The sequence below is a fragment of the Eptatretus burgeri genome, chromosome 13, assembly GCF_056783735.1.
Source record: "Eptatretus burgeri isolate ZD-2024b chromosome 13, Ebu_testis_v1, whole genome shotgun sequence".
NCBI classification, from domain to species: Eukaryota; Metazoa; Chordata; class Myxini; order Myxiniformes; family Myxinidae; genus Eptatretus; species Eptatretus burgeri.
This window is the reverse complement of record NC_140973.1, coordinates 11,803,055-11,825,381: the sequence shown is the minus strand read 5'-3', so window position 1 is coordinate 11,825,381 and position 22,327 is coordinate 11,803,055. Positions and strand designations below refer to the sequence as shown.

Here is a 22,327-nt window from a genome sequence, read left to right as displayed (position 1 = left end):
CTCGAACCCGATCATTGCCAAGCCGAACAGACCAGACGAGTCGATTTTTTTGGGAGGCATCCATTCATCGCAGATTTTCACTTCTCGCGGGGGTTGGGGGGGGAGGGGGTTGGAACGTAACCCTTGTGATAAACGGGGGATGGCTGTACTGTTCTTACCTAAATGATTAATGTAGGTGCAATCGTCTTTCCCTTCGGTTAGCGTATATGTCCACAATGTCCTCTGGAATCAGCTTCGCAGTTAAATCGCTTTCTCTGTGAAGAAGAGCCAGTGAAGAAAATCTTTCCTCCCCCATGGTTGAGCACAACCAGTTTCTAATATGTCTCATTGCAGAAAAGCTTCGTTCTGAAGTGGCCGTCCCGACTGGCAATGTGAGAGCTAACTGAATGAGTTTGTAATTGTTTGGGTACATTCTTTGAGACATTGCTTTCTGAAGTCTCTGAAGGGTAACAACAGATTCCGTACTGGTAAAAAGGTCCATTTTTGCAGGTGCAAGCTTAGGATTTATTTTGAGTGGGTCTGCATATTTCTGCAAGAGTGGATGCAGATGAATGCCATTTTTGTGACATCTTAACAATGAGTTACATGCTTCAGTAATTTGCATTGATTCTTTTGAGAATTGTCTCTCTAAGTCTGCAGTTAAAGCATCCAAAACAGGAATGTACAACTGCTGATGCCACATCGTTTTTGAGGTTGGGTTACAGTCACTGGCATTTCATGTTCATTTGTTGCTTCTTCTACATGCTTTCTTTGACCCAAAGTTGTTGGGACAACTCGACATGCTCTCTTTGACCCAAAGCTGTTGGGACAAAAGAAAAAGAGCAGTGAAACTCTCGGCAGCTCTTACGGACTTCTTTGACCCAAAGTTGTTGGGACAAAGAAGTCCGTTAGAGCTGCCGAGAGTTTCACTGCTCTTTTTCTTTTTGGCAAGTGATGTGCGTCTTCGTCTGGCACTGCAATGTCATGGTCTGTACAGAATTCTGTAATTTCTTTCCACATATCATTCCAGCTTTCTTCACTTCTGAATTTTTCAAAGTACACTTTCAGGTTATCTATGACAGAGGCAGCGTTTGCAACTGTGGTGCCGATGCTTTGAATTCCTTTGTGAGCAACATGAATAATTTTCAAAATGTCTTGAAAGATAATTAATCAAGGAGGCATTGAATGAAACTCCAGTCATAAGATGAAAAAGGCCGTTTGCTTCCAATGACCACTTTTCACCTTGTTCACTTAGATCTCTGAGACACCACATGAAGGCAGTGCGATGCGTTTTTATTACAAACATACTTCTCCACAAACATACCCAACGTGTATCACTGGGCTGCACAACCTCTTTTTGGTTCAGACCTTAAGCTGTCTGTATGTCGATAAACATCTGATGATTGGTTGGCTCTGCAAACACTGAATACAACTTCTCAACTACATTTAGAAAGCCCATAGCATGACGACACTTTACAGCATTCCACATGGCCGAGGTTGAGTTTGTGTGCCATGCAATGTACATACATTGCAAACGGATGGCCATCTTTCATTCGCTGCTGAACCCCAGTTACGTGTCCTGACATAACCGCAGCACCATCATAAGATTGGGCAACTACCGGCACATTCTGCAATCCATTTGTCTCCAAAGCTTTCTTTATGGCAATATAAATGCCTTCTGCATTTCAGGAAGATGAGCAATTGACAAAAAGCACAGGAACCTTTCGCTGATCTCGGTTTTCTGCATATCCGATCCAAACTGAAAGCTGCTCTGTCTTAAATGATCTGACCTCATCTGCTATTATAGCAAAAAAAACCGGTGTCGTCCACTGCCTGTACAATTTCTTTGAGAACCAAATCTGCACAGATCTGTAGCACTTCGTTTTGAAATTCAGGACTTGTGCAATCAAAATAACTTGCCTGCATTTTATTAAAAGTTTCGTCAAACTTTGTAAAGAAATCACAAAATTCAAGGAAATTCCCTTTCAATTTAGATTCCTTTCCCTCATTGTGCCTAGGAAACGGTAAGCCAAGCTTTGAAAGTAACTTGACAATGTCACAAACCTTTGCAAGGTAATTCCCAATTCTCTCAACGGTGCTTTGATGACTTTCTGAAAGCTTCACCGCTACCGGTCCTGTTTCTTCGCTAGGTTTGAAGCATTGCCACTTTTCCATACTTTTCAAATGAACTTGGGAGACGGCATGTTTAGACAATTTTTCTGAGATTTTCTTCCAATCTTGCATGCCTTTTTTGATGAATGAATGCTCAGCATGACCGTTATCTGAGTAGAAGGGATGGCAGGGAAAGTAGAACACAGAATCTTGTTGAACAGAATATTCAACCCAAAGGAATTTGTTGGAGTAGAAAACTGAAAAAGAACGACTGTTTTTTTCCAAATATTATCTTTGGAAAATCAGTCAAATGTGGCTGATTAGGCCCGATGCAATTTTTCTCCGAGATCTGTAACATTTACGTTTCTCACATCACCTTCAATAGAATGCGTGCCGAGAGAACCTGTACTCACTGCTTCCAAAGATTTGAGGTTGTCTTGCTATAATTGCATTGATACGGCGTCCAGAGGCGAGCTAAGCGGTCGTGGCTGAGTCCGACCTGGGGCAGTAACAATATCCTGTTGTTGTGGCTCAACAGACGCTTTCACAAAAAAAAAAAACTTCCAAATGTCTGTTTTAACCTTTCTTTAGATGAGGTCCATCAAATCGTTATACTCCAAGTTAAAATTTGAATTACAGAGTCCCCACACTAATGGGAAAAGTGGCAGGATCGAGACGGCATTATATTCTGCAACCAACTGTTAATCCGATTTGAAAACTGATGCAGCCAATCACATCACTCGATGCAAATACCACTATGTCTGCCGTGGCTGGAAGAAGATATCCACGCACTTGGATTCCGTTTCGCTTTGTTACTCACGTGTAAATACAGGATATTTGTATCTTATTTGTAAAAACAAATAAAAGGAGGGAGCCATTGCACCTCCCACCCACCCCCCCAATGCCCCACCCAAAACTCGCCGATGATGAAGTCATAACGACAAATAGCACGATATCTCAAAAGATTATGTCCGGATCCAGATTACATGAGTATTAAATTTTATTAAGTGATTCTTCATAATTGAGAGATAGGGCCAAAAACGACACACAGCATGATATTTCAAAACATTGTAGACTGATGACAAAACTTGATGGACGAGTTGGGTGGATGACAAGAATATGCCGATTAGATTTTGGCTCAGGTCCAAATCCAGATCCGGCCCATCAGTGGGATACAAAACTTAAACCGTTCAGCCTGGCCGATATACAGCGCCTCGAGAAAGTACACCCCCTTTTCAAAATTTTCACCTTTTGTTGCCTTATAGCCTGGAATGAAATTGCATTAAATCAGACTTTTTCCACCATCATTTACACGTCATAACCCACACAAATTCCAAGTGAAAAACAAATTCTACAAATTTCAGAAAATTAATTAAAAATACAAAACTAGAATATCTTGGTTTGATTCGTGTTCACCCCCACCCCCCCCCCTTTTCCAAGTTAACACTTGGTGGAAGCACCTTTGACAGCAATTGCAGCTGTGAGTAATTGGATAGGTCTCTACTTTGATTTGGAAATATTTGCCCATTCTTCTGTGCAAAACTGTTAAAGCTCAGGCAAGTTATGTGAGGAATGTTGATGGACAACACTCTTCAAGTCATGCCACAAATTTTCAATTGGATTTAGGTCAGGGCTCTGACTGGGCCACTCAAGGACATTTATCTTTTCGTTCCTGAGCCACTCTAGTGTAGCTTTGGCTGTTTGCTTTCAGGTCGTTGTCACGCTGAAAGGTGAACTTCCATTCCAATTTCAGCTTTCTTGCAGAGGGCAGCATGATTTCCTCTCAGATTTTTCTGTATTTTGCTCCATCCATTTTCCCTTCTATCCTGACAAATGCCCCATTCCCTGCTGATGAGAAACGTCCCCATAACATGATGCTGCCACCACCATGCTTCAAAGTAGGGATGGTGTTCTTTGGGTGATGTGATGTGTTGGGTTTGCGCCAAATGTAACGTTTTGCATTTTGGCCAAAAAGTTCCATCTTGATTTAATCAGACCACAAAACTTTTTGCCACATGGCTTCAGAATCTCAGGAGTGTTTTTTTGCATATCTCAAATGGGACTCAAGGTGGGCATTTTTGAGTAACAGCTTCCTTCTTGCCATCCTACCTTACTGGTCAGACTTGTGCAGTGCTTGGGATATTGTCACATGCACACAGTTCCATCCATCCATCCATTGGGACCATACTCTGTGCAGAGCTTTGGTGCTGCCTAAGCAGTCTCCTTGGCTATTGGGTACAATCCTGGACAGGTCGCCACTCCGACACAGGATACCAGCAAGCTGGCTCTCATTTTGCTTACCTCGGAAGGATGACAGGCAGTCAACCCCACCTGGTATTTATTCAACAGCCAAGGGGGATTTGAACTCAGGATCGTAAGATCCCAAGCCCACCACCCTAATAATGAAGCAAACACCAAGCATAGTGACCATTATTTGCCAAAAAGGCCTGTAACTCTTTCAAAGTTGCCATTGGCCTCTCTGTTTCAGTCTCTCCTTACTTGGTCATCCAGTTTGGAGGGACGGCCTGATCGGGGCAGGGTCTTGGTGGTACCATACGCATTCCACTTATTAATGATTTTCCTGACTGTGCTCCAAGGGATATTCAAGGTCTTCGAAATATTTTTATACCCATTCCCTGATCTGTGCCTCTCCACAACTTTATCCCAGAGGTCTTTTGAAAGCTCCTTGGTTCTTAAGGTTGAGTCTTTGCTGTGAAATGCACTACCCAGAGGAGGAAACCTACAGGAACAGCTGATTTTATTCTGAAATAATCAGAATCGGTACACTTTAACACAGGTGGAGGCCAATTAACTTGGTGCCTGATTTTTAAGGTGATTGGTTACACCTGAGTTAGTTACCTTCACCACCAAAGGTGGAAGGAGGTTATGTTTTCACCCCTTTCTGTCTGTTTGTTTGCTGTGTGCAGGATATCTCAAAACTGTGCATGGACTCAGATGAAATTTGGCGGACAGGTTGGGTGTGTGGCAAGGAAGAATTTATTCAACTTTGATGAAGATCTGAAATTTTAAAAAGTGATTCTTCACCATTGAGAGAGAAAGCGCTAAACCGATATATTACAACACAATATCTCAAAAAGTTTTGGATGTATTTGAATGAAACTTGGTGGCCAGTTAGGGTGTCTGACAAGGATGAATTTATTCGATTTTGGTGAAGATACAAATCCAGATCCGGATCAGGATATGATAAAAAATTTTAAGTCATTCTTCATAATTTAGAGATGGGGCCAAAAACGATGTATAGCATGATATTTCAAAAATGTATTGGGCCCGATATGTTCTCGTGGATCAGGCATTGCGTGGCAGAGGTAATGCGCTCTACCGACTGTCCTTCTCGTTTCCAATTGCTATTATAAGGGGGGTGGACACTTATCCAACCAAGATATTCTAGTTTTGTATTTCTAATTAATTTTCTGAAATTTGTAGAATTTGTTTTTCACTTGGAAGTTGTGGGTTACAATGTTTAAATAAAGTGGAAAAAGTCTGATTTGATGTAATTTAATTCGAGGCAAGAAGGCAACAAAAGGTGATAAATTTGAAAAGGGGGTGTGGACTTTCTAGAGGCACGGTGTGCTCTACCAATGTCATTCTAGTTATTTCAGTCGTCATACAAGCTGTTAGCTTTCACTTGAGTTACCATCAGAGTAAGAGGCACATTGTGTTGGTTTTGCTAGCAAACAATGTAATCGCAATTGTCGGGACGTTAAAAGAATATTTGTCCCGTTATATCAATTTTCCAACCGCATTCATAGTGATTATCGGGAGAATATAGTAATTACAATTTAACACTCAGGTTGTTTGAGGATACTTCACATATGCTAAGCCTTGTCCAAATACAACATATTATGTGAGGTGCAATGACACAGAACATACAGATTTAAACTGATGAGTACAAACTACAAAGCCAAATCTATGGAATCAAAATAATACATGACAATTTGAAACACTGCTCCTGTGAAGGAATTTATATTTCTTATGCATATTAAAGCTTTTTGTTGGCAAAGACACAGCAGGAAGTAATAAATGATCATGACAATGACACCAGAAATAAAGCAATTTGTGTACCAAACCAATCCCTATGTCCACACTTTAATCCCTCATTCGCACTGCCTCCGGTACACTGACTGTTTCACCTGCGAACGTAGAGAATGTCCTGAACAGCGTTGACTCGGCCTTTGCAATGGGCCCAGACGTCACCAATGCCCACGTTCTCAAATCCTGCAGTGATGCTCTGGCTTCTCCTCTCTTCAGCCTGTCTTCACCTTAGGTCACCTATCGTCTGCTTGGAAGACACCCAACATCACTCCTGTACACAAGAAGGATGCAATAATGAATCCCCTCAACTACAAATGAGTTAGCCTGCCCCCAGCATTAAGCAAGGTAATGGAATCAATCATTGCAGGTGATATCAAGTCTTTACTCTTCTTAAACAGCTGAACCTCTGATCATCAGTTTGAATTCCATCTTGGCCACTCAACTTTGAACATGCTGCTGGTTCGCTCTCTCTCTCTCTCAATGGATAGATGGCCTTGATGTTAAACATGAAGCCAGGATCATTTGTCTGGACATATTAAAGCATTCGAAAGAGTATGGTTTTCATCTCTGTCTGCAAAACTCTTTGTATGTGGCACACAAGGCCAAGTTCATTACTCGCTTGCAAATGTCCTCCACTCACACAATCAGTGCCTCAAAGGAATCCTCTGATCTACTCTCCCAATATTGACTGAAGTTCCCGAAGGAAGAGTCTTGGGCCGATTTATGTTTGTCATATAATCAAATGACCTCTCAAATGTCTTGGATAACCCCTTTTTCTTATTTGCAAATAACAACTTTATACCATAATGTACTGTACCCCACACAGCCCAAAGACAAGATGACAACAGTTGTTTCATTCTCGACTGACCTTTGAAGGATCAGATACTGGTCTGACAGAAGGAATAAAATCAATCAATCAATCTGTGGACATCATATACCCTCATCCAGTCTCTACGGAAGGATAATTTCATAAACGCACCTCTATTGCCACAAACAACCACTGGAAGAGATTTGTCTCCTGATTTTCTGGACCACAACAACATTACGACCTCTCCTGGGTAAACCATGTATCGTGGATAGCCACCCAAGGCCAGCCGCAGACTGGGAATCCTCTGTTGCCTCATGTTCTTCCTTTCTAAAATCTGAACTTCTCGTGACCTGCAAGGCCTTTGTCCATAAATAAATGGAATATTTCTCACCTCGAATATTATTTCAATTAGCCCTTTCTCCAATAAGCTGTGGAATTTAAAGCTCTCAAATTTAATGGCGTTGTCTGCACATAATCTGAAGCACAATGCTTGCTGCTCTCCCATCGCAGATATGTTGATATCTATGCTGTTATCTCCCATCGCAGAGAGGTTGTTATCTCCGCTGTTATCTCCCATCGCAGATAGGTTGTATGCGAATGCGATAAACAACTTCAATGTGTGAACAAAAATGGAAGTTCGCTAAAGATGCAAAGATTATAAACCACCACACATACAGGATGTCTGTCCAATAAGTGCCCCTCCGAGAGGATTGAAAAAAAATAAATGCACCCCTCCAACAAACTTCCCCGAGGTTAGGAATCCGGATTTTCACCAAAATTTAATCAGTTTGGCATTGTCACACACCCACCCTGCCCATCAAAATTTCATCTGAATCCGTCCACAACTTTTTGAGATATCCTGCACCCAGACATACAAACAAACAAACAAACAAACAAACAGATAGACAGACAGTTGTGAAAACATAACCCGGTGGAAGGAGGTAATTAGCATAGGATGGACGGACAACCCGAAAACACAATGCCTCCGGCAACTTCGTCAGTGGAGGCATAATAAGAAAAGAAAATCATGTAATCGGAAAAAAAAAAACTTACATAAATAATGTAATGATACAAATTATGAAGAAGCATCAATTATGATAAAGCCTAATACATTACTGAGCCACTTTTGCTTGACAAAGGGTGTGCAGATTTTGCAGGTTTTACCGTACATTTCCAGTTCAAAACTCAAAGAGGGGAAAGAATGTGCCAAGAGATTTCTAATCGATCGCAAAATATTATCAGCATCCATGGAAAGACATTTGAACAAGTGGTGGCAAAGAGAAGCAAAATATCAATCATAAGCAGAGAAGAAAAATAAAAAACTCAGGAAGATATTTTTATTGAGGCATTTTAAATATCATTGCAAAGTGGGTGATAAAGGCAAAGCAAACTTTGTGTGCAAAATAAGAAGAAGCAAACATACGAGGGGGTGCTTGAGAGACACGATTGGCTTCTCCTTCCATTTGCATTGAAACATCTCGGAAAAGTAAGGGCAGCGAGCGCAGAGGACACAACGGTGCACACGGAACACTTCACCGTGCACCAGGAAGGTCACATCGCTGTACTGACCCTGCTCCAACAACCTGCAGTGGGGATGCAATGAACACCTCATAACCGCACAAAGAGCCCCAGGTGAGCAGAAGACGAACAACAAATGGGACAAAACATTTCAATGGGTTACCTGTGACTTTCAAAAACATATAATCCAATGCCAGTCGTAATACCTAATGTTCAAAACTATACGAGAAGAAACAAAGCAAAGACCTTTTTCTGAATTCACAATCTCAGTCGTTCATCTCCCAAGTACCGCACTAGCAACAGAGTATGAGAAACATGTCAATAACAAAACATTATATTTCAACGAGGGTCCAACAGGATGGTGCAGAGGTAGTGCACTTACCTTTCAGCTGTCTCATCTGAGTTTGATTCTCAGCGTGACTACAAACTGTCAGATTGGTGCTTGCAGATAGGACATTGCATCACAAAATACGCCATTCCTCGGCTGGACATTAAGCTGGGTGTTTCGTCTGCTAGCATTCGGTGGTTAAAGTTAAAGATCGCACAATACCTTACTCTTTTACATAAGGTATGCAAATTATCACCAGCATGCTGAACATATTCCAAATTCCTACCCAAATAATTTCCAGTCAAGTGTCAGGCCTGGCCAGCTGCTTCGTGCAATTACCTGGGCCAAAACCTCCCCTGGTCCGATTCCACAATAAGGTGGGATCAATTGGGGTCATTAAAGAAATAGCAAAACGAGGAAAAGTACTTTATTTCACCGAGCAATTCAACACAAAGCACAGCTCTTTATGTGCACCCAGGGAGAATCCTGTCCAAAATAAAGATGATGGATAGAAGTGTGACTGTGCCCTGGTAGCTCAGGTTTAAAACTCAATTAAGAGCAAATTGCACTCTTTAAAAGGCAAGCCTATGAAATACAATTTCGCTGAGGAATGAGCCAAGGAATAGACTGAGAAAATATAATCGGAATGCAGAATGGCAATTTGGTTTTCGCAAATGCCTTCCTTGGTACTTACCACCAGGCTTTTGTGGAGCCACAAATACAGTGCTTTCCAAAAACAATTTTCCTTATAGGAAGCTCTTGGAAGACACCAGTCAATTAGGACGGGTCTCTAAGTTCACGCAAGACATTGCTGGCAGGAACTGGCAAGGCATTGCTAATTGGCCAGTTTGTCCAACCCTTAAGCAAATGGATACGCATCGTCACCACTGACTGGGCAATGTGCAAAACGGCTGCGCGAGTTCTAAAAATTTTCATCAATATATTAAAATTATTAACCACAAGTAGATGATTCAATCTTTCAAATTCGATGAGAAAATGTTAGAAATTTTCAATTGCTCATGTTTTTTTAAACTGAAATTTCACAAAATCATAGCCAAGACGTGGGTGGCTCTCGTCACCTCCCTATCCATAGATGAGAGGTCTTCAGGTTTTCCATTGCTTGGACAGAGGACATGCCAGGACCCTTAGTTATCGGTGTTTGGAGCTAGCTAATGGGATGTCATCATTGCTCTTGAGGTTTTTGCTACCTTGAGGAATACCCGGGGTTGGGGGGGGGGGGAGGGAGGATTCTCATATTTCCAGGATTGTCCAATCTGTGCACAAACAAAATATCATTCTCCTTAGTAAGCATAAGATTTTGTAGTTTGCCTTTTTGGAACAATATTTGAGCTTTCATTGAAATTTTACGACAAAAAAAATCAAAGAAAAAAAAATCTTATAAAGACCATCGTCCATTACAGCAATATGAAGAAGCAGTCCGATTCATTCAAACATCAACAATCTCATTCCAACAATGATATTTGGTGATTTCTGAGAACCTTGAAGATGTATTCATGTGTCCACAAGCCATTTGTTAGACCTATTTAACAGAGTAATTGTGTGCATTCTTTTATGAATATGGAGCATTTAGCTGCTGGTTGGAGCATTTTTAAAAGGTTGAAGCAATGCCTTGTTTACAAGGCAGGACTAGCCTTGTTTACAACAAATGCAGATATTTAAATTTTGCAAGGGCGCCGGCATGCAATGCCTCCCGTTTTCGAATGATACAGTGGGATCTTCAATGTCCAAGTGAAAGATACAAGTGAATTCCAACAGGCAGGACAGCTAACTTGATGTTCCCTCCAACTGCGAAGCACCAGGGTGATAGTTCATATGAATTATATAGTCCATCGTACATCCATACAGGAGGTCACCAGGGTGATAGTCCTCTGGCTGGGAATCAAACTCAGACGAGCGACACTTCCAATGTGAATGAAACTGCAGAAGTTTTGAAAATAAAGGAAAGTAACAAGCAAAATTATTATTTACAAGGGGAGTCTGGGGGCATGGGCATGCCCCCCCCAACCCCACCCATCCCAAAAATATTTAAAAACTTGATGTCAAAATATGCATTTTGGGGTGATCCTGTCCAAACTGTAAGAAAAGAAAAAAAAATTATGCAAATTAAAGTGAGATTGGGGAAGAATTTTTATTTTTTATTTTTACCTGAACATCCATCCATTGCTAAAAGATTATTTTCAGTTATTACAGCAAGCCTGGTGTTGGCTTAGTGGTTAGGGTGGTGGCTTGGGATCCTAGGGTCCCGAGTTCATGCCCCGTTGGCTGCTGAATTAAAATACACCAGGAGGTTGACTCAGCCTGTCATCCTTCCGAGGTCGACAAAATGAGTACCAGTGTATTGGTAAGGGGGACACTGCATCAGCGGCATAGCCGAGTCCCAACCAATGATGCAACCAGCAGCCACAGGCTGCACTCGATAGAGAGAGTTATTACATCATTTTGTAAACATAAAAGAAGTGAATACCACTTTCCAGGACTTTTAATACAGTACAAGTGTTTCATAAGAGAGGGAGTGGGGGGGAGTGGGGGAGTGGGGGGGGGAGTGGGAGGGAGGGGGAGTGGGGGAGGGGGAGGGGGAGTGGGAGTGGGAGTGGGGGGAGGGGGAGTGGGAGTGGGGGGGGGAGTGGGAGTGGGGGTGTCACGTACTGGAGCGGTTTACCGGAATCACCCTCGACAAGCAAAACCAGTACCCCTTTAGACTTTAGACTCATGTGTCATGTAATGGAGTGGTTTCCTGGAATTATCCTCACTCCAGGGTAAACCAGAGCATTCACTACCCCCTTGTGACTTCTGCTCTTTTTTTTTTTTCTTCTTTTTTTTAACTTGGCAGATACTGGACTCATTAACGTCATAATGTCTGCCCAAAACACCTCGCCTGGCACACTCCGTTGTGTGCTCGTGGCCATTTTGATTAGATTACAGTACATTTTCTGTATCAAGTGGGTTTTCGTCATATCGGATCGCGTGTACTTTATTTATCTACTCGTCTAGATTTTGCCCTGGAATTATTCATTTTTGTCGTCCCGTGCCTTCTTATAATTAACTGCTATTCTGTAAAAACACGTTCAGTGTGGTGATCAGCCATTGCCGATTCAACGCATGAGAAACCATTTTGACGTGGATTTAATGGCAAATCAAGGTTAAAATTGGTATCGTTCTCTAAAAAGAGACCAACGGAATTAATAATTCGAACCACCCCCTCCAGAAGGGCTCAGTAAACATACACAATGGCATGTGTGATGCGTATAAGGGAAAGTTGCAAGTCGTCATAAACAAATGAGTTTTAAAATATTGATTCTATTTGCATTTTTAACGCTCTAATCCCTGTGTGTGTCGCACTTTTCTCATCCCCACCCCTCTCACTAATGAAACTGAATCGAGAACCTGATGGATTTAAGTAATGGTGCAGCACAAGCATTACGGGCCAAATGGCCTCCACCTGTGTCAAAGTTCCTTGATAAGATGTCTTGGCCTCGTATCAATGTGGTCACAAACTTCACTGCCTCCAACAGACATAAGCAGGTTTTGTATTTGTGTGCAGCAGAATCGAGTCTTCACCTCATGCAATGCAAAGACGGAAATTCGGTGAATCCCGCGACGTACATACAGGAGGGAACGGCGATCAGAAAATCCAGCAATGGACGCTATTTCCGTATTTACCGACAAAGACAGATGTTCTTCAGCCTGGTGGACGTTTGATCATGGAAATGGACTTGCAAGCTTTTGTACCCAGCTAACTGCTTCAAAAATACTTCACAAAAAAACGACCATCTATTAGTCCGGGAGCCAACCGATCAAAATTAAAAAAAAATTGCCCGGTCTGCTATAAAATTTTTGTGTTGATTTTCATAAAGAGACACCCTTTGAGTATATGAAAACCAATGTTGGCAATGGTGAAACTCTTGCGCAACAACACAGTCAACACTTTTGCGAGCCCCCTCTGATAACAAAATGTTGGCAAAAGCGAAGATGTAGGATGGGGGTAGGGGTAATTCATATTGTCCTAAAATCATAACCACTAAACCTATATACACAAATGACCCCTCATATTAAAGAGGAGTTCATTTCCTATATCACAATTGGTGTAGATTTAACCTACCTTCAATTGACAAGGTTATATGTCAAACAACAAAAGATTTATGTAACTCAGAAATGCTTGACTATCAATGGGGTCAGGAACAAGAACATACTTTTACATGCCATGGTTTTAAGGAAGATAAAATTAGAAATGGATTAACACAATATTGTGACATGAAACATCCTCTTCAGAGGAAGAGTCACTCTCTGAAACAACTCCACCACATGAACCTCTCTGACCAAGGCATATGCATGTCACTCAGCAAGGCACAGCAGCCTTTTTGCATGAACATCGTTTCAGACATTTGGATAATTTGCACATGCAAGACACCGTTTTGTCTATGTTTGGCTTGGCTGGCTTAGACATGAGAATTGGGACCAGTTTTCCATTGATAAGGGTTCTGCCAAATGTTGTGGCTGGGGAAGTGCTCGGTCACTGAGATGTGCACGTCTATACAGAAGCAATTGATACAATGCTCTTAAAACAAGGAAGTAAAACGCATCTTCTGTTGCTGGCAGTGACCTAAGGTCTAATTTTGAAGAGACAAACATATGCTGCCTGAGGGTATCCAAACAGCTGAACCCTTTTTGGCCATGCAGAGCAGTCCAGTATACTCTGGCCTCATCAATGACACATTCTGTTGCTGCCATTTCACTATCTCTTCCAAAATCAACAAGGTGGGGAAGGTTTCCTATCAGTCCCAGAGAAACCTGTGCCGCTCTTCTTTTCACAGGAACACAGGCATCATCCCAACTGACTGGAAGAGGGGCCTTGTTGTCCCTCTCTGGAAAGGGAAGGGTGATCGCCAAGACTGCAAAAACTACCGAGGGGTGACGCTGCTCTCAGTGCCGGGCAAGGTCTTTGCTCGGATAATTCTTGATAGGGTTTGCCACCATCTGCTTGAGCACCAGCGTCCAGAGCAGTCAGGCTTTACACCAAAGAGGTCAACGATTGACCGTATCCTTGCACTTCGTGTCCTCACCGAACACAGACGAGAGTTTCGGCAGGGGCTGCTTGCAGCCTATGTTGATCTCTGTAAAGCGTTCGATTCAGTGAATCGGGATGTCCTCTGGAGGATTCTTGGTCTTCGTGGGGTGCCACCGAAACTGATCGATCTGATGTCTGAACTCTACTCTGGTACTGAGAGTGCTGTGAAGTGTGGTGGTACCATCTCTGACTTATTTCCAGTTGTTACTGGAGTTCGTCAGGGATGTGTACTTGCCCCCACACTTTTCAGCACTTGTATGGACTGGATTCTAGGGAGGATGTCGGAGAGATCAAGTTGCGGTGCATCGTTTGGCAATGTCAAGATCTCAGACCTTGATTTTGCAGATGATGCAGTCATCTTTGCGGAGACTTTAGACATCCTCTTGGGGGCCCTCGAGGTGCTGAATGAGGAGTCGGAGCCGTTGGGATTACGAATTTCTTGGGTCAAAACTAAGATCCAGGCTTTCGGTGACATCTTGGATGCTGCTGTCCTGTCTGTGTCTGTTTGTGGTGAGGATGTTGAGGTCATGGAGAGATTCACTTACCTTGGCAGTGATATTCATGTCTCCGCAGGTTGTGAGCCGGAGGTCAATAGACGTCTGGGTCGGGCCTGGGGAGTCATGGATTCACTGGATCATGGGGTGTGGCGCTGCCGGTACCTGTGCGGGAGGACGAAAGTCTGAGTCTTCAGGTCCTTGGTACTTCCAGTCTTGCTCTATGGGTGCGAGACTTGGACTTTGACCAAGGATCTGAGACGGAGACTTAATTCCTTTGGTACCAGGTCTCTTCGGAGAATCCTTGGCTATCGCTGGTCGGATTTTGTGTCCAACGAGCGGTTGCTGAGAGAGACTCGGATGAGATTTGTTACCTGCATAGTCCGTGAGCGTCAGCTGCGGCTGTATGGACATGTGGCTCGTTTTCCTGACGCTGATCCTGCTCACCAGATTCTCTCAGCGAGGGAGTCTCATGAGTGGGAGGCCAGTGGGCCGACCACGTGCCTCATGGTTGCAGCAGGTTGACCATCATCTCAAGGAGATGGGGATGGGCCTGGCATCTGCCTGGGGGATGGCCAGACGGAGGCCCCTGGAGTACCGGCAGAAAGTGGACGCAGCGACGCGCTGTTCTGGCACATGCTCCCATACCTGACCTGACCTCTTCTTTTCCCCTTCTGAATGGGTAGCTCACTGTGTCACATCCACACAACACATATGTGCACAGAAGTGTAGCTGCGACATCAAGAGGATTTTCTGGTACTTCTTGCTCAACACTTCTACCAGCTCATGAATAGGTAGGTATTGATTCTGCCGTTGTATCCAGAGTTCTTGCAATGTGTTCAAGCAGCAGAAGTGATATATACACAGCATAATTATGTCTGTATCTGTTGCATGCACAACAGCTCGATGGTGATCAAGATATTCCACACAATACGCAAGATGAGCAATAATCCTTGTGTCTGCCTCTTCATGTTCTTCACAAGGTAAGTCCAGAACTGAACTTGATGCTGATGTGATGGAAAGAGTGTGACCTTTGTTTTCCATCATACTACCAAGAATGATGGTCACTCCATCCGGAATAGCTTCAGGACTCTCACAAAGGGAAGTGCCAATGAAGTTCTGAAGATTTCCTTTATTTCTTGGATTCTTCATGAATAAATTCCAGTCCGGAATTTCTAGACTCTTGGATGGTGAGAATTGTCTTGCCTGGTCTGTCTGGTTTCTCCTCTGCTGCTCATCACCCTTCAAAGTATGGCTATCATCAAAATCCTACTGATCACCAATGATGTTGACACAGTTGCACATTTCAGGTTTCAACTGCAGGATACACCTGCTTGCGAAGATACAGCTGGGGAAGTTCACCAAATGTTTTCGCACCCATTTTTTGGTATTTATTTACAAATGCCATTGTGTCTACCAGATAAACTGTGTATAGGTCACTCTGTGGTAATGATGGCAGCTGTAAAACAACATCCTGCTCAGCTTCAGCAATTAGCACTGCCACGAAATCAGACTCGTTGCCTTTGCGCATTACAACCCCTGTGCTAAGCGTGGATCAACCTCAAACAGGGATGATGGATAGTCTGTCCACTCATGGGAAAATGCAATCTGTCTTGTGACTGGGTCGGCATCTCGATAGAAACACAGCACACGTGTAGTTGCAGTCTCATCTTGATAGATCCTGATTAAACTCTGTTTCCTTGATGGTTTTGATTTCTTCTGTGAGGAGAAAGTTACCAGCTTCAGTGGTTCAATCTTAATAGAGACCACCTCTTCTGCTTTCATAATGGCTTCCATGCCCTTAGCTTGAGCATGGACCAAGTCTTTTGAAGCAGCCTTCTCACTAGTTGCTCTATTGAGCAGAACCACTTGGTTGTTACACTGGAATGGGTTTATCATCTGCTGGCATATCACTTTCTTGATCTCCTCAACATGCATATGTTCTTCTGTTGCCTGCTTCTGTGTTTCTCCATGATGAGTAGATTCCTGTTGGCCTAGATTAGCCATAGACTTTATGTTCTCTGATACAGCTGTGAGAAATGGTGCTGTTTTCACATATTTATCTCGAGCAGCTGGTGCCTGAGATATGCGTTTGAACAGAGATGTCTTCCCTTCATTGTTGTATGTCTGCTCCAGGGCCATGTCACTCCAAACACCATTGAATTTTCCTTTGGAAGAGTGAACTGTGAAGTACCCAACCTGGATCCAGCAAACCTTAACCGAACTGTGTTCAATAGAGTAAGAGGATTTTGGGGGTAGGGGTAACTTTGGTTGACAAAAATGTTAATTTTCTCTTTAAAAATTGATAGAACTCAATCAAATTTGCTGTTTTAATTAGCCATGGATACCATGTTTATATCACATTAAGAGAAATTAGTATTCTAATGCAGCATCTGCCTATGATAAGAAAAGTTCTAAAGGCCATCTTCAAAAAACGTTATTTTTAAGGCATTTTTCACAAAATTATGTACTTTTACGAGGTTTACTTTCACAAAGGCAATTTTTTTTGTCATTTTACAATGCACTGATTGAATTCTTACATTTAGTTCACATTTATTTTTCATGAATGTGATTTTTTAATTTTTTTAGAAATTTTATTGACAATTGCTGTTTTATCAAATTTTTCAAATCTTCCTCAAACAAAAACGGCCGCCAAAATTTTTCGCAAGAGCTTATGAATTGCCAACATTGGTTTTCATGAACTGCAAACATATATCTAAACATCCTGGGGGTGTAAAATTTTATAGCAGAGGCTGTAAGGTCCAACCCTAAAACAGCCTCGTACACAGGTTGGCTCCCGGACTATATCTATAATTCCAGCAATCTCTGTGTGTATCTGTCTGTCTGTGTGTCTGCGACCGCCGTTTCTCGACAATCACTGGTCCGATCTAATTGAAACTTGCCAGGAATATTTCTGGGGACCTAGAGATATGCCTTTTCAAGGTGTGATATTAATCGGACGAGTGGTTCCCAAGTTACGGCCATTTATTTGCCAACCAATGACAGGACATGGTGCTATGACATCATATTGACGTCACAATTGTTCTGTTTTCTTCTTTTTTGCACGAGTGACGTCACAATTCTTCTTCTTATTCGTTTGATATGACATCACAATTGACGCTGGGGACCTGAGTATGTGCCTTTTCAAGGTTTGATATCGTTCTTCATCCGTTTCAGCTGTTTCCCAAGTCTTTCCCAAGGTTTGAAAGCTGTTTTTTTCCCCAAGGTTTGAATTAATTGTTCAAATTATTAATTAATCCCAAGGTTTGAATATTCCCAAGGGAAACAGCTGTTTCCCAAGGGTTTGAATTCATTGTTCAAATTATTCACTAATCTCAAGGTTAATTAATTCCAAACTTGCCAGGTATATTGCTGGGGCCCTGTGGATGTGCCTTTTCAAGATTTGCTATTAATCTGACAAGTGGTTCCCAAGTTATGGCCATTTATTTACCAAACCAAGGACAGGACACTGTGCTATGACGTCACAATTCTCCTTCTTTAATTTTTTTTTTTTTGCACGTACGGCCACGCAGGTACTGGCACGCACGTACAGGCACGCACGTACAGGCACGCACGTATGTCTACACACGTACGGGCACGCGAGAGCGAAAGAACGGCCTGTGTGTTTGTTGTTTCTGGCACGCGGTTTGAAAGTTTTTTTTTTTGCACGTACGGCCACGCACGTACGGGCACGCACGTACCGGCACGCGAGAGCAAAGGAACGGCCTGTGTGGTTGTTGTTTCTGGCTTGTGGTTTGAAATTATGATTTTTTATTTTCATGTATGGCCACACACGAATGGGCACGCACGTACAGGTCTGTGTGTCTCTGTGTCTGTCTGCGACTGCTGTTTCTCGACAACCACTGGTCCGATCTAATTGAAACTTGTCAGGTACAGTACATTGCTGGGGCTCTGTGGATGTGCCTTTTCAAGGTTTGATATTAATAGGACAAGTGCTTCCCAAGTTACGGCCATTTATTTGCCAACAAATGACAGGACACGGTGCAATGACATCACGAATGACGTCACAAACCTCTCTTTTTAAACTTTTTTTTGCACGATTGACGTCAATTCTTCTTCTTCGTTTGAAATGACGTCACAATTGACACTTGGTACCTGAGTATGTGCTTTTTCAAGATTTGATATCATTCTTCTTCATCCGTTTCAGCTGTTTCCCAAGTTATGGCCATTTACGATACGGTTGGTCCGATCTAATTGAAACAATGCCCCAATCCAGTCGTCGTTTACGAGAGCGAAGGAACGAAGCTGCACGTACGGGCACGCACGCACGGGCCCGCACCCACGAGACCGTGCCTACGGGCATGCACTAGTGGGAGTAATTCACATAATCGTGGGAATGATGCCCTAGCGATGGACCCCATCAACATGCAATGGATTCAGAAACAAATCAGCATATCGGAATAGCAACTCAACTCCATATAATCATGGCATGCTTTTCTGACGATGAAAATACGGAAACCTCCATATGGGTCGTTACAAAAATACGAATTTCCATACACATACAGAAGAGTCTCACCCAAGTGAACGTGCTATCATCTCCGAGCTATCCTGCTTATCTCGCTTCGCAGTCTGCATGCAGTAGTCCCAAGAATCAGGGTCACCAACAAACTGTCCAGAGATCACAATTAACATTAAAAACAATGTGATTCATGTGACTAATTCTGTGGCTAACCTCTCAAGGAAATCGTCATAATTGTCACGTCGCATGCGTCGGGATGTGATCTGCTTGTAATCTTTGAGCAAACGGCGGATCTTGTCATTCAAAGCACCGTAGAGACATCGCTCCCCATCAAATGTGTTTGCTTCACACTTGGCTCCTGGTCAGATCAAAAAGAAAAATTCACAAATCCAGCACCCACCAAGACATTATCATCCTTCACAGCATCTGTAAAGCAATTAATTTTTTTTAAAACAGTGTATGGGTCAAAGACACTCTTACAAAAGAAAAGACCAATGAAAATGCATGACAGCATTTTTCAATACACACTGGGCTGCAAAAGTATGAACCCCCCTCCAAAGTTTTCACCTGAGCTTGTTTCATGATGCTTTGAAATCAAACTTAACATATTATAGTCTACACAAACTAAGTACTCCAAAGTGATAAAGCAAAAAATGCAGATAAAATGTGAATAAGTTTGATTCACAGAGAAAAATCAGATGATTCTCAGTTCGATAAGTATTCAACCCCTTCATCTAATTAACCCTAAATCACTTCAGGAGCAAATTATATATTTTAAAAGTTACAAAATAAGTGTAATCGGTTTCATGTGTCAGTGTGTCAGCGATTGGTGTCGACATACGGTATGTGGGTTTCAGAATGTGGAATGGAGTTCTCCCAAGGTAGGCTGAAACCATTCACTTTCATTTCAGTAAGGGGTCACGATTCACGGACCAAGCTTTAAAGTTTTCTGTTCTCAAAGTTTTGTGCCGAGGGCTCTCTTCAGGATCGTTACTGAGCCCAGGATGGCTTCAAACTGTCGTTCATTTGTCGTAATATTCCCAGAAATTGTTTTTAATCTCTGAGGTTCTTCATCATCACTGGTACAACTCTGTCATTCATCAGCTTCCAGGAACTTTTCACTTCATGGTTGAGGTCTTGGTATTTTATCATTTTCTTCATTTCTACATCGTTAGTCCAAAATCACTGGGATCAACACCTCAATTAGCAATGCCTCCTTCTCTTTTTTATACCTAAGTACGATATCTGGTCGCAATGCTTTGTTTTCGATGTTCATTTCCGATAGGATCATTTGGTTGTACGTGAGTGGTACTTCAATGTTTTCAATGATTGCTTTTGGTTCATTTTCTCACAAATTTTCTGGAACTGGAATATCAAAGTTTTTGCAGATGTGCCAGCGGATTACTTCACAAACTCTGTTGTATCATTGTGTGTGCAGCTGTTCTGACATGAGTTTTTTTTTGGTTGTTCATTAAGCATCATATATCATTCTCTTTGTTAACCCCAACTCCACTCCTCATGTGTCTTTTTTTTTTCTCCCTCCTCCCCCCAAAGCCTTCTCTCTCACTCTGTCCCCACCTCGCTCCCCCCTCCTAATAAAATGCAGCACTCTCCTCCCACACGCCTGTCTGTCTGTCCGTCTCTCTCACCCCTCCCTCTCATAGTGAATAGCAACATTTGGTGAGGTGTTGCTTTCCCCACATCCCCCCGAGCTCCCTCTTCTTCATCCTCTCTGCCTCCCCTCACCCATCTCACCCTATATCTGCCTCCTCTCTCGCCCCCCCCCTCTTTCTTTCTCCCCACCCCCTCCTTTATTGTCCCCGTCAGAGAAGTGACGGGTTTCACTTGCTTGTCCACTAATAAATGTGTGTGTGTGTGTGTGTGTGTGTGTGTGTGTGTGTGTGTGTGTGTGTGTGTATGTCCTCTATAACACGAGTGAAAATTGGGTGTTTGGGTTGATTGGAACACCCCTTTTGAAGATAATTAACGGCCTTATTTAATTATGTCCTTTATCAGGCGCATCCTCAGATTTGCCGTTTTGTTCGGTCGATTCAAACATGCCTCGATTTAGAAACACGATCTATTCTCATGGACTAATTAAAGTATATAATCAAAATATAATAGTGGATTTGAGAATCGGATCTGGTGGACAAAATAAGTGTTGAAATCTGGAAATTTTAACAAATTAGTGATTTTTATAACCAAGTGTATTTATTTATGCAAAGCATGAAACCTTACTTCTTCAACTGATCGGATGATTATATTGAGTGAAGAACAGATTAAGGAATGTGTAAGTTCATTGAATGAAATGCCGTGCTCCATAACCTGCTTTTGCAATCCATGACGGCACAGTCCACATGGAGTCATTTTTTTCGGCAATTACGTACAGTTTCCTCTTTTCGTTTTGGGCGATTCGCTAACATTTCAAAAAATTGATATAAATATACCATTATAGTTCCGCCAATATATTAATAGTAGGTAGTTTCTGCAAGCGAAGAGGAACTTTGTTGTTGCTGTAAGTGAAGAGGCTGGTTTGTGTTTTGCTTCACACCATTTTGTGCAATTTGCTTTCATGACAAAATATAAATATAAATATACCAATAGTTACTGCAATATATTAATAGTCTGTAGTTTCTGCAAGCGAAGAGGTATGGAGGGGACAGCACACACAGACGTGGTGGAAATAGGAACAAATGACTCTCTGTGGCGTATGTGCGTACCTACATGTGTGCAGTGCACGGGTTTTGTGTTTGTGCAATCTGAACAGAAACTCGGGACCATGGTGCATGGTGCTGTGGAGGAGGTTATGCAGTCACAGTGCCGAAACCTTGTGGGGAGCGGACATGCTACAGCATCGAAACCACATGGGACATGCCACCGTGCAGTGCGGGTGTGGGCAAATACGTGCATGTGTGTGAATGAAAGGATGAGTACAGCGCCGGTGCACGTGGACATTGAGCATGGACTGCGAGGAGGTTGAAGGAATGTGTTGGGGGGGGGGGGGGGTGTGTATGCAGGCAGGCCTTTACCAAATAGAGTATTAATTTTAAATGTTAAATGCTATTGCCCGGCTTTATATAGAACATGGCAGTTAAAAGAAAACATGCTGTTTGGGTGCGTTTTATTGCTCCGGTATGCTGCCTTCCCGTCTCTCCCCCCCCCCCCTTCTCTCTCTCCCTCTCCCCTCATATTCCCACCAGTGAAGTGACATGTGTGTGTGTATATATATATATATATATATATATATATATATATAATTATACATCTCACACACACACACACACACACACACACACACACACACACACACACACACACACACACACACACACACACACACACTTCCAGGGTGTTTTGTTTCAAATTCAGTTAATGATGTGGCCATGTTCTTGTGCATGTTGCTTTACATTCAACTTACCTGAACATCTCCTCATTCTCAAACTCCTTAAATTTTTACGGTATGGGAATC

The 22,327-nt window shown here is 42.5% G+C and overlaps 1 protein-coding gene across 3 annotated transcripts in view; it reads right to left on the bottom strand.

Annotated features, from left to right (window-relative positions):
- ABTB1 (ankyrin repeat and BTB domain containing 1) overlaps nucleotides 1-22,327 on the bottom strand; it is a 74,502-nt gene that overhangs the window by 45,225 nt on the left and 6,950 nt on the right. For 2 of the 3 annotated variants that reach the window (XM_085851138.1, XM_085851139.1), the window contains exons 4-5: nucleotides 19,072-19,216; nucleotides 8,376-8,535 (exon numbers count right to left, since the gene is read on the bottom strand). In XM_085851138.1, coding sequence (XP_085707264.1) covers nucleotides 8,376-8,535; nucleotides 19,072-19,216 — 305 coding nt within the window. Of the gene's footprint in view, nucleotides 1-8,375; nucleotides 8,536-18,915; nucleotides 19,029-19,071; nucleotides 19,217-22,327 lie in introns of those variants that run through there. The other variant, XM_085851140.1, reaches the window with a different exon arrangement.